We start from the raw sequence: 16,196 nt of genomic DNA, 5'->3' as shown, positions 1-16,196 counted from the left end.
GCCATTTTCCCTTTTCATAGCCCTGACATCATGTACCCATATTTCATCAAAGCCAGTTTCCTGTTTGGAGTCTACAGCCATGCATTTTTTACCCTGCCTTCAGTTCTAGGTGATTGGGGTCACTGCTTCACCTTAGGAGTGCCAGAGTTAGTCACTGCTCTCTGTGACACTTTGTGCTTTTGTGATCACATCTAAGTTGATTATACTCCATTCTTACTTCATGAATAAGAAAACTGAGATCCAAAGATACCACACAGTTATGGTTACTCTGCCAACTTTGAGGATTTCAATCCTTCTTAATATGCATGTTGAAAAGGAACAGAATGTTTTTATTCTTATATTAGAACTATTTTTTAAATAGTTAATCTCACCTGCAGTGTAAGGAATTTATATCAAATTGTTGAGATTTTTGAGTTGTTAACCTTTCCATTTTTTAACCTCTTTCTCCTTTTTCCTCAATACAGCTGTTTATGTCCTTCAGAGATTCAGACTTGTATGTTAGAGTCACTGAACTCAAGATATTGTTAAAAAAACTACTTGTTAGAAAGGTGTAGCCAACCAAGGGTAAAATGTCTAACAAGTGACTACACCACCACTGTCAGTTTCTATCCATGAATGCACACAAAGTTATCATCCTCTGAAATAGTATTTATGTAGATTTTATCAGTTCACTGTCTGCAAGGTGCTGAACTCTACACACTCGTGACTTTTCCCATAAGGATGGGAACTCTTGTGTATTCACTGTTTTATCTTCTTTACTTTAGAACTGTCTGTCCATGGTTGGCAGAATATACTTGTGAAGGTTTGAATGAGCAATGTCTCCACAGGGTCAAGCATTTGATTACTTGGTCCTTAGTTACTGGTGTTGTTTGGAGAGGTTATGGGAGTCATAGGAGGTGGGGCCTTGGAGGAGGAAGTACAGTGCTGAGGTTGGGCCTTCAGGGTTTATAGCCTTGCCACACTTTCAGTTTTGTCTCTGTGTCCTCTGTATGGATAAAAATGTGGCTCTCATATCTTTCTTCTTTCGAAGTATGCCACCATGCCTTCCCTGGCACCATGAGCCTTTGCTCTGGAACAAAGACAGACTCTTTTGTTCATGGTATTTTATCACACCTACAGAGAAATAACTAATACAATACTCAATAGATCTGCACAATACTGAATGACTGTTGTTTTTATTCTTTAGTCATATGATGTTTTTCACAATGAATATATTTCAACAAAATTTTTGGTTCTTTTTAAATGATGTTTAAAAAAGCTTTTTTTTTGCAGCCTTATCAAGAAAGTCATATGGTTTATATTATCCAAATAGTATACAATATTTTAAATACTGTGTACATAGTTGGGTACATATATTTCTTTTGTTTTGCTTTGGATTCAGGGTCTCTATTCACCCTACCATAAATCTTGCTATGTAGACCAGGCTGGTCTGCCCTCAAACTCACAGAGATGTCTGCCTCTGTCTCCAAAGTACTGGGATTAGAAGTGTGTATCACCAGGCCTGGATATACAATGCTTCTTTGAAGTTGTTCTACTTACAGGTGATTTCTAGGATGCTCTCAAATTAATCTATATTGGATGGTGTATAGTTGCTACTGTGTAAAATATTAATACTAGTACATTTAATTTCAGATTAATGCTTATTGAGTGGTAGGTGGTCACAAAGCCTCATGGCTTGCTAGTACGATTATGACTATTTTATATTTACACAGTTGCTGTATTCTAAGTTCCATGCATCTTGTCACATAGCTCTGGTCTCTGTATTTTTGCTGGTATATTTCCTCTGGAATTTTTCTTACTTAAGGCTGATAAATTATATTGTACAATTCCAGAGATGAGATCACACCTGCACAGCTAGCTATTAAAGTACTTAATACTATTACTTATGTGTAAAAATTCATATATATCTTATGGTGATTTAATGTAAGTTATTTTAAGTTTAGAAATTAGTAAGAGGTACTGAGACAACCAAAGACACAGGCAGGAAAACTACAGAGGGTACTAATAGAAATAGAAAGCACAGATACAGAAATACTGTGAACTCACATTTTAAAAACTGGAATCTATATGGCTAGGAAGGATATGGAACACTAATTAATAATAATCTCATAAAATACACATTTCCCCCTAGAAATGAAGCCAGGGATGATCCTCTATTCAGGCATGAGCTTTAAGTGCTAAACCTGTTTACAGAGAATGTAGGAACTAAAGATTTTAATGAAAGTGAATAGTAGATAAACAATTTACAAAATAATAGCTTGGCTTAAGCTACTGAAGACAAGTTTGGCAGATGGTTCATTCTTACTTACAAAGAAATATTTTGTTATTATTATTATTGACTTTTGTTTTAATATAGAAAAATACTTAATTCATAATGCCCTTTCCCCTACCTAGCAGAACCCAAAGTTACCTTGTTAATTTGGTTTAATACACTTAATAGAGATGTATCATTTATACATACATACATACATACATTCATATATATGTATATATACACATATGTATATATGCATGTATATAATTTGCTTTTTATAGTAATCTTATTTTCATTTCATATACATGTATATACATCACATATATACATATGTATATATACAAACATATGCATCTTAGCCATTCATTAAAACAAACAAACAAACAAACAAACAAACCTGAAGAAGATGCATGCTATATTTGTATTTTAAAACAGGAAGTCAATGAATAAAGAGAAAGTAAGTGAAAATTATATAATTTGAAAGCTCAAGGTACTCTTAAGAATTTCTGCCATTTTATGATCACAGTCTTTACCATCTATAGAAAACTAAATGAACCTTTATATGTTTTATTCCTTTAAGTTTTTTGAGTAATATACATGAGGTACTTGCATAGGATAGGATCAGAGGTATGGTGTCAAGGAAAATTTGCCAGAATTTGGACTTAATCTATATTATCTCATTTTGAATCCCCTTTTTTCAGTCATTATTCCATTCTTTACAGATTATTTAAGATCAGGAAAAGTATGGTAAAAAAATGATATTCTTAGGGAAAATGTTGGCCTTTTTGACATAACCACGTGAGTTGTTTGTGATGTTTATGAATGAGAAGTTCTGAGGCTAAACCATTACCTTACTAGACTTGGATAATGGCAAGTATCTGGAAACATGCTAGTTTTGTATTGTTACTGCAAACAAAATTTGGTGGAGCTTGTTTGAATGTAAACAAAGAAGCTGATGATATAACTGTGGCCAACATATAATATTCCATTTACCTCTTGTGAGATTAGATCAAACAAAACTGAAGACTTTGTATACATAACATCCAACTAATCAGTATATATAATTAAACACTTTGTTCCTGGAGAACTCCTTTAGTTGTATGATTGTGGGTGTGAATGGGGCTCCAGTTGGTTGATGCCAACTCCAAAGCAGCTCTGTAGAATAGGAGTCTTATGTCTCTTAGCTCGTCAGGTGGAAAGGACAGCCCAGATCCTTTCCTTTTTCTTCTAGTCGAAATGCTTTCAAGTGTGTCACAATACACTGTTTATATGTCAGTTGCTAAGTTGTCTCATATTATTAATCCAGTACTTGGCTATGATTGATTCTATGCACTGCTAATCCATTGTGCTGCAGTTCAGTAAAGGAGTGGGTGTTGCCAGATAACTGTGGAGGTGGAGTTTAGACAGAATACTAACAGTTCTCGAGATGGGACCCAGGATCTTTTGCATACTGGGCAAGTACTCTGTCATTGATTTATACAGTCAGCCTTTTATTGTGAACTTTTATCACAGAGACCAAACACATAAACATATAAACAACACGTTTTTCTTTTGTAAGGGACCTTTTCCTGCTTTCACCAGTGTCTTCTATCTGGTATGACTAGTAGACATTAAACAACAGCTTTGGTGTCGGCTACGCTGTGAGATGTGTGAGAGACTGAGGCCTCAGCCTCTCCGGAACTAGATCATACCCTAAATTGATAACTTCCTCAAGCTTGACTCACGTAACTGACTTGACTTTATTTTATATTAGCTTTTTTCATTTGAAATATGGGCGAGTAGTATTTTACTGAATATGCTGTAATGAATTAGAATCAACACATGTAAAAGTACATGGCAGATAAGAGATGAATGGTATCTGTCAGGTGTAACTAACTTAACAGAAACCAGTCAGTGAAACCTTTGTATGTGTACTTTGTATACTTTTCTTTCTCTAGCACATGTATAGCAAACGCAGTGGGAAAGTATATTTGGCATCACCTTGAAGAATAAATCTGTTCGACAATTGTTAGTGTAAAACTATTATATATAATATACATAGACAAACAATACATATGGTGTTTTTGGTTTTTTGTAGTTTTTTTTGCATTTTAGTGAAAGAATTATATATGTGTCTACATGTATTGGCCTGTGATTTTCTTACTCCTATCTAATAAGACAGAGAAAATAGAAGCAGTTGGTTTTATTTAAGTGAAAATTTGTCAACCTAGGTTACTGGAAAATCCAGAAACATTTCTCTTGAAGCTGAAAATGGGTATAGCATTCCCTGTTTACTTAGATGGGATCATAAATGTATTCATGAAGATGCCATTGCACTGACAGAAATTTTGGTGGGACTGATCAGGATAGAGGGCAGAAAGAAGACTGAATAAGGTACCAAGGTAAGAGAGCACAGTACAGTCACTGGGCAGAAAGAAATTCTGGTTGGCAAAAGCTTTCCTTTTGAATCTTGGGACCTCAGAGCTATTCAACGTGATAGATTCTTATCTATAGATTCTTATCTACATTAGTCATTGTTTACAGAGGTAACAAAATCACATTTAGCCTGTGTGTTTGTGTTAGTTTCTCAGAGCTGCTGTGACAAAGCATAAGCTAGTGTTGGAATGAGAGTAGGAGTGGCTTTAAAAAGTAAAGATTCTCTTACAGGTCTGGAGAGTAAAGGGGCTAGCGATCTCTCTTTGAAGGTACCACAGGAGAGAATTCTCTTGCTTCTGGTGGTTATCAGCAGCCCTGTCTTCCTTGGCCTCCGGTGGCAAAACTCCAAGGTGTCTCTGGGTCTTCACAGAGTGTCCTCTGTTTCTGCCTCACTTCCTCTTCTGTGCTTATTTGTCTCCTTTCCTTTTAGATGGACTCTAATCCTATTAAGTTCTACTTCATTCCGGTATACTTGTATCTGAATTTACATCAACAGCCATCTTTTTTTTTTTTCTAAATAAGATAAAAATAGCAAGTACTGTCAATTAGGACTTGGACATTTTTTTTCATCTGAGAATATAATAATACAATTCACAATATGCATGTGTTCCCCTGTGAATATGTTTCAAATATATGAAATATGTGCTTTAGAAAACATAAAAGTTTGGGCTCAGTGGGTAAAAGTGCTTGCCAAGGAACACTGGGCCACCTGAGTTTATCCCCTAGATGCCACAGTGGAAGGAAAGAAAAGTTGTCCTCTGACCTTCACAACTCTGTGTGCCTGTGAGTGAAGCATGCATACAAACACTATACACACAATAAAATTAAAAGAAAAAGTAAAGGTTCTTTAATTAAATTTTTTTTATTAAATTAAAACCTGAAAGCAGTTCACTATTTTTTCAATCTGTGGAAATTAAAAACATAAATCTCTAGGTTAAGAATCTAGGAGTTGGCTAAACATTTTTAAGTAATGAGAAAAGCGGTGCATACTCCAAAATGTTGGGAGTCATAGATAAAACGTTTCCTGTCAGAAATAGAATGAGGTAAAGCTTGAAAAAAAGCCAAAGCACGGAGGGCCTTTGGCACTCAGATGAACACTCTAATCATACCATGTTTTAAACAGATGATGTGGATGTATGTAGAATTTATAGTGATTAATAAAGTATGCATTCTAGACCACTATCTGCCCATCAAAAAGTAGATTTAAGATTATTATGGGATACTGGGTTGGAAATGAGTAAGGGTAGAAGAATCCAGGTATAAACTTTCTAACAAGACGACAGCAGTGAAAAAGAAAAGAATGCGGTATCAGCTAGACCATACCTCCAGGAAGGATGGACAAGCTACTGCTGGCTTAATGGTGCAAAGGTGTGTGCGTTTGGTGCATTTTCTGTGTTCATTAAGGCACCTGTAATAAACTTCAATTTTGTGCATTCCAGAATACATATTTTTATACCATTGACACACACACACACACACACACACACACACACACATATATATATATATATATATTTTCCTGGTTAGCTTTTAATATTTAAAATAATATTTCTTTAAATAGAAAATACTAAAGCCACCTATTTCAGCTAGTAATTTTCGAATTTGTAATAGACATGCAAATGTCTGTTGGCTGGTAATGATTAGCCTGTGTCAAATGAGGTGCAAATGCTGAATTTCTGTGCTGTGTTTGTGTTCTGTGCTTAAGAGTAAAATTAGTGGTTAAAAAAAATGGGGTGGAAGGGTCCAATGTTGAAGAAAACTAAAGTTTAAATTTGATGAATGCATTGTAAACAGGTTATTATTGGTCTTTCATGTGTGTGTATATAGGTCACTCTACACACGGAGTTCCAGTATAAGGGATACAAAGATGTATTTTACTATATACTAGTTGCTGCTGAACTGAAATCATTTCATTGGTTTCTTTCCTGTAGGTTAGGTCTTATCATGTCTATTTAAGGAATGAGGATACTGAAGTTCACATAGCCTGAGTAGACTGCACACATAGTTAAAGGATGATTCAGAACCCTGCCCAGTTTTTTTTTAAAAAAAAAAAAAAACCAGGGCAAGGAGCTGACAATCTACAGAATACTTTAATTAGCAAGCTTAAAAATATTTCTAAAATTTAATAAAGTATGCAAAGTGAGCTTTTCCTACTTTGAGCAGTGATTATTTTCTTTACCTATTCATCTCCAGTAAATGAAAAACAAAGCTGAAGTGAACACACCTATTGCTTGAGACACAAAACAGAAAGTTAAGAGCAGGATGTTAAGCTATGCACTAAGAAAGGAAAAGGGAAGATCAGGTTGTCAGTGTCTCTCAAAGCTCTCATTCAAGATGCCTAGACTAAAGCAAGAAGTACAACTTATGTTCATTCTATCTATCTATCTATCTATCTATCTATCTATCTATCAATCATATGTGTATTCATCATATATATGCAGATTGAGATACCTTTCATCCTGGATTTTATAATTTGAAAGAGATACGACATTTTAAATTTGCAACTAAAGTAGCTCTTATAGAACTAGAGATGAGGCTTACCTGAGTCAGGCACAGATATTGTAGGTAGTTCTAAAAGTCACAGTTCTTTTTACTGGTTTTGTTTTTCAATACAGGGTTTCTTTGTATATTCCTGGATGTCTTGGAACTAACTGTAGACAGGGCTGCCCTGGAACTCACAGATCTGCCTGCCTCTATCCCCCCCTCCCCCCAGTGCTGGGATTAAAGGCTTGCTCCACAACCATCCAGTATCATTGGAATTCTTAATTGCCAAACTACGAAGTCTTAAGGCTTTGCAAATTCCTCAAGCAGTTTTAATGATGTAAGCATTTTATAATTCCATTACTATTTCGTTTAAATAGACATACCAATTTAGCACTTCTTTCAGTTATTTTTGTGCAACTACTTTAATAAATTCATCAGTTAAATGGGAGTTTGGACTAATAATACACATATAACCAAGAACTAATTGTAAGCATAGGTGTTAAGAAAGTTTGCCCTATGGTACTTTAGAAATGTTTACAAGATCCTGTATCGTGGGAGTTGACTTACGGTCCAGGCAAAGATGATTAATAAAAATAAATTATGCATTATGATGCATTTGTATACTGACCTTTTTTGTTTGAAATGACAATTTAAATGATTTGAATACATCTTAGGATTTCTAATGTTTCTGGTGACTGGCAATATATCTTTATTGAAAAGGGCAGACCACTTGAAATATTAAAGAAACCATATCCTTGATGTCAAGGAAGAAGCCACCAGTCATACTTATGTGGTTTTAACTCAGTGCCATCAGAGAGATTACTATGTGCGTGTAAATGTTATCAATTAAAATTTTCTCACGGACTAAGGCTGGTCGTAACGACCTCCAATGTATTTTGATAATTCCAACAAATCTTGTGAACCGCATACGCCTACGGAAAAGGGAGTCATCATCCACTAGCATCATACCTGAGGATCTTTGGGGATTTCTAGCATGGGATTTGCTGCTCTTACCCAACCACCTCATCCGGTAGTCGGGGAGGCGAGTTCAAGAACTAGCTTGGCAGAGAGGCTCCTGGTTTGACAGCATCTATTTTAAGCCGCGCCCGTAGGTGCAAGTGTCAGCCTCTCCCCAGGCTGTGGAAAGAGCCCCGCGACGAGGCGCCTGTCTCCAGACCCCCGCGGCGAGGTGGGGCCGCGGACCCAAGGAGGGCGAGGAAAGGAAAGCGACCCGGAGCGGGTGGCCCTCCACTCCCCGCACGTGGCCCACGCGGCGAGGCTGAGGAGGATGGAGAGCAGACGGGCAAGCTGTGTCCTTCCCCTCAGGACTCCTCCCCGCGCACCTGCTCACCTGTCCGCCCGATCCCAGCGCGTGGGGGAGGGACGAGGGGTGAGGGATGCGGAGGAGGAGCGCCGGGAGAAAGAGGGGGTGCAGCGAGGACTCCGCCCCCCCCGAAGCTGCGCGCAGGCGCAGTGGCCGCTACCGCAGGCAGGGGGCGGCAACATGGCGGAGTGAGCGGCGGCGTCGGGGCTTCACAACAACAGCGGCGCCGGTGGCAGCGGCCCGAGCTTTGGCCCCCGGCGGAGGGCGGAGGGCTGTACGAGACGAGGCAGCATCCCCGCGGGGGCCGGGCTAGTGGCAGCGAGCCGAGGAGATCCGTGCGAAGGGCTCTGAAGCGATCTGCGAGGAGCTCCGTGAGGCGAGCGCTGAGGCGGACCGTGAGATCGGTGGGAAGACAGCTGCGGCAGGCTGTGAGGAGACCAGTGAGGAGACCTCGGGAGCGACCCTTGAGGCTATCCCCGGAGGCGATCGACAAGGCGCCCCGCACGGCCGCCGGGCCCGGCTGAGGCGCGGACGGGAGCGGGCCCGGCGCCGCGGCGCTGGTGGATGCTGGGGCTGCGAGGCGCCGGCCGGGGGGCGGGGGCCGCGGCGGGGATAACGGAACCGGCGGAGGCGGCGCGGCGGCGCTGCACAGCTCCTCAGCAGCGGGGCGGATGGCGAGCGACAAGCCAGGCCCGGGGCTCGAGCCGCAGCCCGTCGCACTCCTGGCCGTCGGGGCCGGCGGCAGTGGAGGCGGCGGAGGCGCCATGGGGGAGCCTCGGGGGGCTGCCGGCTCCGGCTCCGGCCCGGTGGTGCTGCCTGCGGGGATGATCAACCCTTCGGTGCCGATCCGCAACATCCGTATGAAATTCGCCGTTCTGATCGGACTCATACAGGTCGGCGAGGTCAGCAACAGGGACATCGTGGAGACCGTGCTCAACCTGGTAAGGGCCCCCGGGCGTCCGCGCCCTGCCTCCCCCGTGTCCCTCAGCCTCCTGCCGGCCCGCCCGCGCGCAGCCACGGCCGCGCCACCTCCCTCCTGTCACCCGCGCGGTGCCCAACTCAACCCGGCACTTCCGACGAGTGGTCGGTCATTATGGAGGGGTGAGGCGGCCCTCAGGTCCTTTGGGAGCTTTTCCTCCCAATCTCTTGATTGTCCGTGCTGTGGCTGAGAGGGTGACAGCCCGGCCCCTAGACCACCCCCCCCCCCAGCGCCCCAGCCCCCACCCCCGTGCTCCTGAAATGTGAGAAGCGCACTGCTTCCAACTTGAGCAGCTGGGGTGCTGGGTTTTCCAGGGAGGACGACGAATGATGCAGATTTTGCATCTGTCTTTAAATACATTCGGTGGCAGTGATGGAGAGTGTTGTGCCTGTACTCACCCCTACCCCCATCACTAGGCAACCTTCACCTCTTTGTAGTATCGCTCCAGTTACGACGATCTCTTACCTTTGGGGGTGTGGGGTGCAGAAGGTGTTAAAATGTAAGGGGCACCGGATCATACAGGTTGGTTTCTATGGTTGCGGTGGCTTGTGGATAAAGACCAGAAGAAAGATTTCAAAGGCAGCCTAGGTTTTGGCTCCTTTCATGGTAAGAGAGTTACTGCAGAAGTGTGTATGACTTAATGTTTTGCGCTATCTACAGAGAGCCTAAGCAGTGTTCAAGATGACTTGGTCCAGCAGGACAGGAAGAGCCGAAATAGAGCATAATTAAGGCTAGGTCATGGCTTTTGCGCTTTGCAAATGCATTTCTTTTGTTTTTGTTTTTGCTTTTCTTCAGCAAAGCTTTCAAAAAACGTCTTCCTCTGCAATATCTAGCCTTTGACATTCAGTAAGGTTGGGTTTTGGAAGGCAAGGTATGAATCAGGAGCAGTCAGTTGACCATTGTATTTGGTGTGAAGTCTCGGGAATATAAAGAAAAATGCTTGCTGGGGATCTTTATAACACCTCATGAAGTCTGAATTTTCAGCGAAGCAATTATTTTATATTTGATGCATTGGAAAATTGAAAGAAAACTGCAGCTATGGCAGTGGTCCCCTGAGACATGGATTAGATAATGTCTGTTGTTTCTGAACCTTTGAAATTCATGGAAAAGTTGGAGTACTTTTTGTGCTCTTTTTGCTAGTATGTCAACTCAAAGATAGGTCATCTGTCTTTACTTCTCTCTATGTATTGCAGCTTGAATGCAAAACACCTTGTTTTACTTTTCTGTACTCTTCAAATAAGTCGCCACAAAAGTCACTGTAAGTTTCAGATTGTCATCCCATAACCAGTTCTTTTCAAAACACTAATGGTTTTTTTTTGGGGGGGGGGGGGGGGGTGGGGGGTGTTGGTGGTTATTTCTTTTAAAAGGTTTTTATTTTTTTTCTTTCTTTTTTCTTTCTTTGTTTTTTTTTTTAGAAGAAAAGCTGAGCAGTCTTAAGGAACAATATTAATATATTAGCTGCTACTCAATTTATCTGTATTTAAATAACACACACATATTTTAAGTTTTTCCATTTTTTTCTGAGGCCAACAGGATGTTTGTTACTTTAGATGATGTGATAATGGCATTTCTATGCTTACTTGTATACATTATGTGGCCTGATAAGAGGTAGTAGGACTCACAAGCTGGAGACTGATTTGAATGTGGAACCAGTATGGACTCTGCAGCAACAACCATGCCTGCTGGATCCGTTCTTGACAGATGGGGTTCTTTAGATACACAGTAGACTAAAAAAAGGAAGTGAAGTATTTCTCTTGTGCTAAAAAGAAATTTAACTCTTCAGTGCAGTGAAATCTGTCATGAAAGATGGAAACATTTTTCTTTTTTTTTTTTTATATATTTGTGCTTAGCTTATAGACTTTAGAAATAGTATGATACCAAATCACATACACCTTAATCCCCAAGATTGATTTTTAGAATAGAAATACTAGGTGTAAATTCTATTTGCATAGATTTAAGGAATACAGTCTATTTTTAGATGGGAACTTTTAGGATAAAGAGAAGATGACAAAATGTGTTGCTGACTGTATTGTAGTTCCTGAACTAGCCCTATGAGGTGTAGGTTTTGAATTCTAGGTTCTTACTGTTCAAAGATAGTCATAATTGAGACTATGGAATTTCACGTTGATTCTTAAAAAGTATATTTGGCATTACAATAATTATCAAAGCTTCATTTTTATTTAAGAAGTAAACATAGCTAGTATAAATAGAAGTTGGAAGCCTTTAATAATTCCAAAATGAATCTTTTACTTTCAGTTTTAATTTAAAATGTGAAAGAATAATGTTAGGTAGGAACAGTGAAATGTCTCTTACGTTGCACTATGACAGAAAAGAAAGGAGGGGGAGTAAGGAAACTGAGAGTTTTGACAGTACCCTTGGTGTAGTCACCTTTGACAAAGTATTTGTTTTTCCTGTTCATTCATTCTTTCTGTATAATGAGAAAATATGAAAATACTAATATTTGGTTCTCAGATGCTGTTTCATATTTATCTTATCTGGAAAAAAATTGCCAAATTAAAGTTCAAGTATGTAATAAAATATAGTACTTCATCATAGCTCTGCTTAGAATTTTTCTGCTTATCAAAGGCAGGGGACCATTCTCCTAGTTAGGTGAATTGTAGTGAAGAATCACAGTGGAAAAGATAGAGTGAATGATATCGTTATAGGTGTTTACATTGTTTATCATGGTATTGAAGGTGACTGAAAACATTCAAAGATGAGACAGAACAGTTGGGATGATTGGATTAGTTTGAAAATAAGGTTATACAAGGAGAGTATGTGGTCAAGAATTTTCCTTGTGGATCTACCAGTGATAGAAACTAGTTGTCAAGAAGCTTTAGCTTTAGGAGGAACATGTAAATATGACATCCTAAGAGAGTTTGTTGAAGAGCTTTTATGGTTAGCTTCCTCTTGTAAAAGCAAGCATACTTGGTCTATTGTTTCCTTTGTAAACTTACTTGACATGTATTTGTAGAATGTATCCAGTCCTTCAAATAAATGCTATGTATACATCCTGTCTTATCTTTGTTTATAACATGGGAGTCTTTTTTAACAAATTTTTAGAAATGGTAAGTGGAGAATTAATATTTAATGAAATGATTACAATAGTGCTTTTAAATCTGCTTTAGGTAGTATAATTTTAAATTATAATTGTAGAATTCAACTATAGTCTTGTAGATTTGTTTCATGAGTTATTGAATTCATTTTTTGTCATGAGTTTATAGATTATTTTGATTAATCACTATGAGAAGTATCATTTTTGTCTTTAGCTGTAAGAGTATTTCTCTAATTTTTTAAAAAATATAAGTAATAAATTGTTTAGTATATTAAAAGATGCAACTAAGTGTATGATGGCATGTAAATGATTACAGTTTTTTTGGGATGTGGATCATGGTAGTTTGTGAAAAGGGAGAATTTTGTTATTTTTTTGTACTAAACAGTGATCATAATTCTTCCTTGATACTCTATTCGTTTTCAAGCTGATAATCAGAATAATTTATATTTTACTGGTATAGTTTCATAAACTGAATATACATAAATTGAATTTATTAAAAATATACAATTGTTACTGAAAAAAGAAGCCGTGAACCTGAATGGGAGCAAGCAGGGATATATGGGATGGCTTGGAGGGAGAAAAGGGGAGGGAGAAACATTGAAATTAAATTACAATCTCAAAAATAAAGGACAAAAAAATCACAATTATATCTTAGGTAGATTCATGGAAGTATTTAATTGCAATAAAACCATATTTATTTATATTAAAATGATTTCTTGCATGTTACTATATTGACATATGAGCTAAGTAGATTATATATTTTTATTGCTATTTAGTATGGAAAGCTAAATATAAGCATAGTATAAGTTTTGGTATCTTAAGGAGCTTAAGGATATATGTATCATATAATAACACTAAAAATAGTCATTTAATGACACTTAAACCACAAATATGTAGCTTTCTGTGATCAAGTTTTGTACTTTTAAGTAAATAAAATTTATTTAAAGTTTATACATGCTTTTGGTACCAGTTAGACCATTGATTGAAAATGTCACAAGGTTCTTTCTTGACTTGATAAATAGTGGATTTCACAGACCAGTGCCATTTTGTTTCCCAGGGTAGTGGTATCACATTGATTCGCATGTACATTTTTGTTCTTTTAGAATGTTGCCATTCTAAAATGTCATTGCAGCTTTTTCACATATTATGCCTATACTTCATGTACTCTGTACTGTTGGCCTACCAGTCACTCTCTATATTACAAATATTTATTTGTGTTGCACCTTCTAGCTCTGAACTTCATAACAGCAGTACATAATCTTTTACATACTTATTCTTTGTGTTTCTTGCCCTTTGGTAGTTAAATGCATTTTGAATATGCAGGATACTATTAGAAAACAGTAGTAGTTAGAACTAGCTTTGAAAGCTACAGACTGAGTTAGTGTCCCACATAGTCTAAATGAGCTTGTTGTATAATGCAAAACAACAAAAAAACTAGTGTAACCTAGATTAGAATCCAAATATGTCATATATACGTATATATAATATTTTGCTTATTCCTAAAACTACAAGTATGTTGAACATGTATATGTTAGCTGTTAGGCATTATTACATGCTAAATGTTATTTTTAAGTCTAAGGATTTTTTTAACAGGGTCTCACAGAATTCATTAAATAGACCAGGCTAATCTATAGTTCAGAGGAATTGTTCTGCCTCTGCCTCCTTAGCACTGCCATAAATAATTTTTTAACTGACATCATAGGCATAGTAAGAATGTGGTAAAATAGTCTCATGTTAATTATATTTTTCTGTTATTAAGAAAGAAAATACATAGTCATTAAAAAAGAATTTGAAAAGAAATATTAACGAGAATTTATATTATGCTTCTCTTTAATGGAACTTGAGTTTTTCGCTAATGGACCACTCACTCACATTCACCCCCATTCTTAGTCATCTTGTTGAGTTAGGTAGATATTAGGAAGGGTTGGCTAACACCCATGATTAGTTTAGATTGAATATTTATTTAAGGTGAATCATGTAGTTGGTGCTAGGACTTATTAGACCCTCCTGATCAAGATACTGAACTGAGTCTTTAGTATATGACTGTAGTGCCTGCCTTCAGATTTGACTAAATGTTAACCCAAAAGAGCTAAATGTCTTCTTGATTTGATATCAGTGCCTCTGTACCTGTCATGATTGTCTGTTGTCTTAGTTAGCTTTAGTTATCAGCATAACACAGCCTAGAGTTATCTTGAAAGGAAAGCTTTGATAGAAGAATTAACCTAGATAGGATTGGCTTGTGGGCATAGCTCTGGAGGATTGTTAATTGATGTAAGAGGGCCCCATCCACTGTTGATGACATCATTCCTTGGATAGAATGTCCTGGGCTAGCTAAGCATGGGCTTTGAAAGCAAGCAAGTAAGTAACATTTCCTCACTGTCAATAGATAGTGGTGGTTTATGCCTTTGATCCCAGCACTCAGGAGGCAGAGACACATGGATCTCTGTGAGTTCAAGGCCAGCCTGATCTACAGAGTAAATTCTAGGACAGCCAGGGCCACACAGTGAAATCATGTCTGGAAACACATGTATGCACACACTCAAAACCTATCAACCAACCAAACAAAAATCCCCTCATGGTCTTTACTTCAATATTCTGCTTCAGTTCCTGCTCTGACTTCCCTCAAGGATGAACTGTAATCTGTAAAATGAAATAAACTTTTCCTCCCCTAAGTTGTTTTTGGTCTTGGTGTTTAGCAGTAGCAGAATGGAACTAGAACATTTTTAATGCTGTTTTAAAATACCATTGTTACTATTACAAAACTAGTTACCATTGTTACTAGTTTTCAATCAGTTGAAGTTGGGCTTTTGTCAATTGAGAATGGAAAGAATTCCTCTGCTAGCACAGAATTAGTATTTCAAATGAGGTACAGAGCTTTCAAGATGAAGTGAAGTGTGAGGCAATGAAGGTACTGCCTTTCTTTGCAACTTCCTTTATTGATTATAAAGTTGTCACCCAGTTATCTTGCCCATGCAACTATTTAAGCTGGAATTGAGGGATGGTGGAGTGGTTTTGGATACCTTGGGACACCTTACAGTCTTTTATACTAGACAACTTGCTTTTGTCTAAACTTCATGCTTGAAAGCAAAGAAGAAAAGAAAATGTAGTCTTTTCAAGAAAGAGATCTCTTCTGCAGTAGCTGCCACCCAAGATAGAAGAGCATCAAAATATCAAGAACTTTGTAGGATAAAAAGCCATTATTTTTACCTTAGACTAAATTGAAAAGAAACGCAGAAGTTTAAATGAAAAACATTCCATTTTAAGTTTCATCCCAGTACCTCATGCAGTGTACTTCTAGCTTCCAGACACAAGTCACAGTGAATCCGGCTTAAAGAACTTTAAATGAGGATGCAGCCAGAGTAGTAGAGTAGCTGTGCCCCCTCAGCCTTAGCATTTGGTTATTGTGCAGCAGAGAAGATATTAAGATGAGAGTTAAGACAAGGCCTATTTCTGTAAAACTAAAACTTAAAAGTTGAACTTCAATTAGCATCCTCTATCTCAGGAAGACCTACTATTTTGGTTACTAATTCAAGATCTTGACTGAAATTCATAACTGAAAATTCAGTATGGATTAAGGGAAACTGTACTTCCAGAAAATTCTCAGCCTGATCAAAAAGCCCATGTTCATCTGTTTGCCCTTCCTTCCTTCCTTCCTTCCTTCCTTCCTTCCTTCCTTCCTTCCTTC

At 38.4% G+C, this 16,196-nt stretch overlaps 1 protein-coding gene across 1 annotated transcript in view; it reads left to right on the top strand.

Moving 5' to 3' along the window:
• Positions 1–9,148: 9,148 nt before the first annotated feature.
• The window catches only part of Nbea (neurobeachin), a 513,393-nt gene continuing 506,345 nt past the window's right edge, over positions 9,149–16,196 (top strand). Inside the window, exon 1 of the mRNA XM_028763470.1 lies at positions 9,149–9,418. Within this exon, the coding sequence (XP_028619303.1) occupies positions 9,149–9,418 (270 nt within the window). The remainder of the gene's footprint in view (positions 9,419–16,196) is intronic.

Source organism: Grammomys surdaster, unplaced genomic scaffold (genome assembly GCF_004785775.1).
Source record: "Grammomys surdaster isolate TR1022 unplaced genomic scaffold, NIH_TR_1.0 139, whole genome shotgun sequence".
NCBI lineage: Eukaryota > Metazoa > Chordata > Mammalia > Rodentia > Muridae > Grammomys > Grammomys surdaster.
This window is presented reverse-complemented; position numbering and strand designations above follow the sequence as displayed.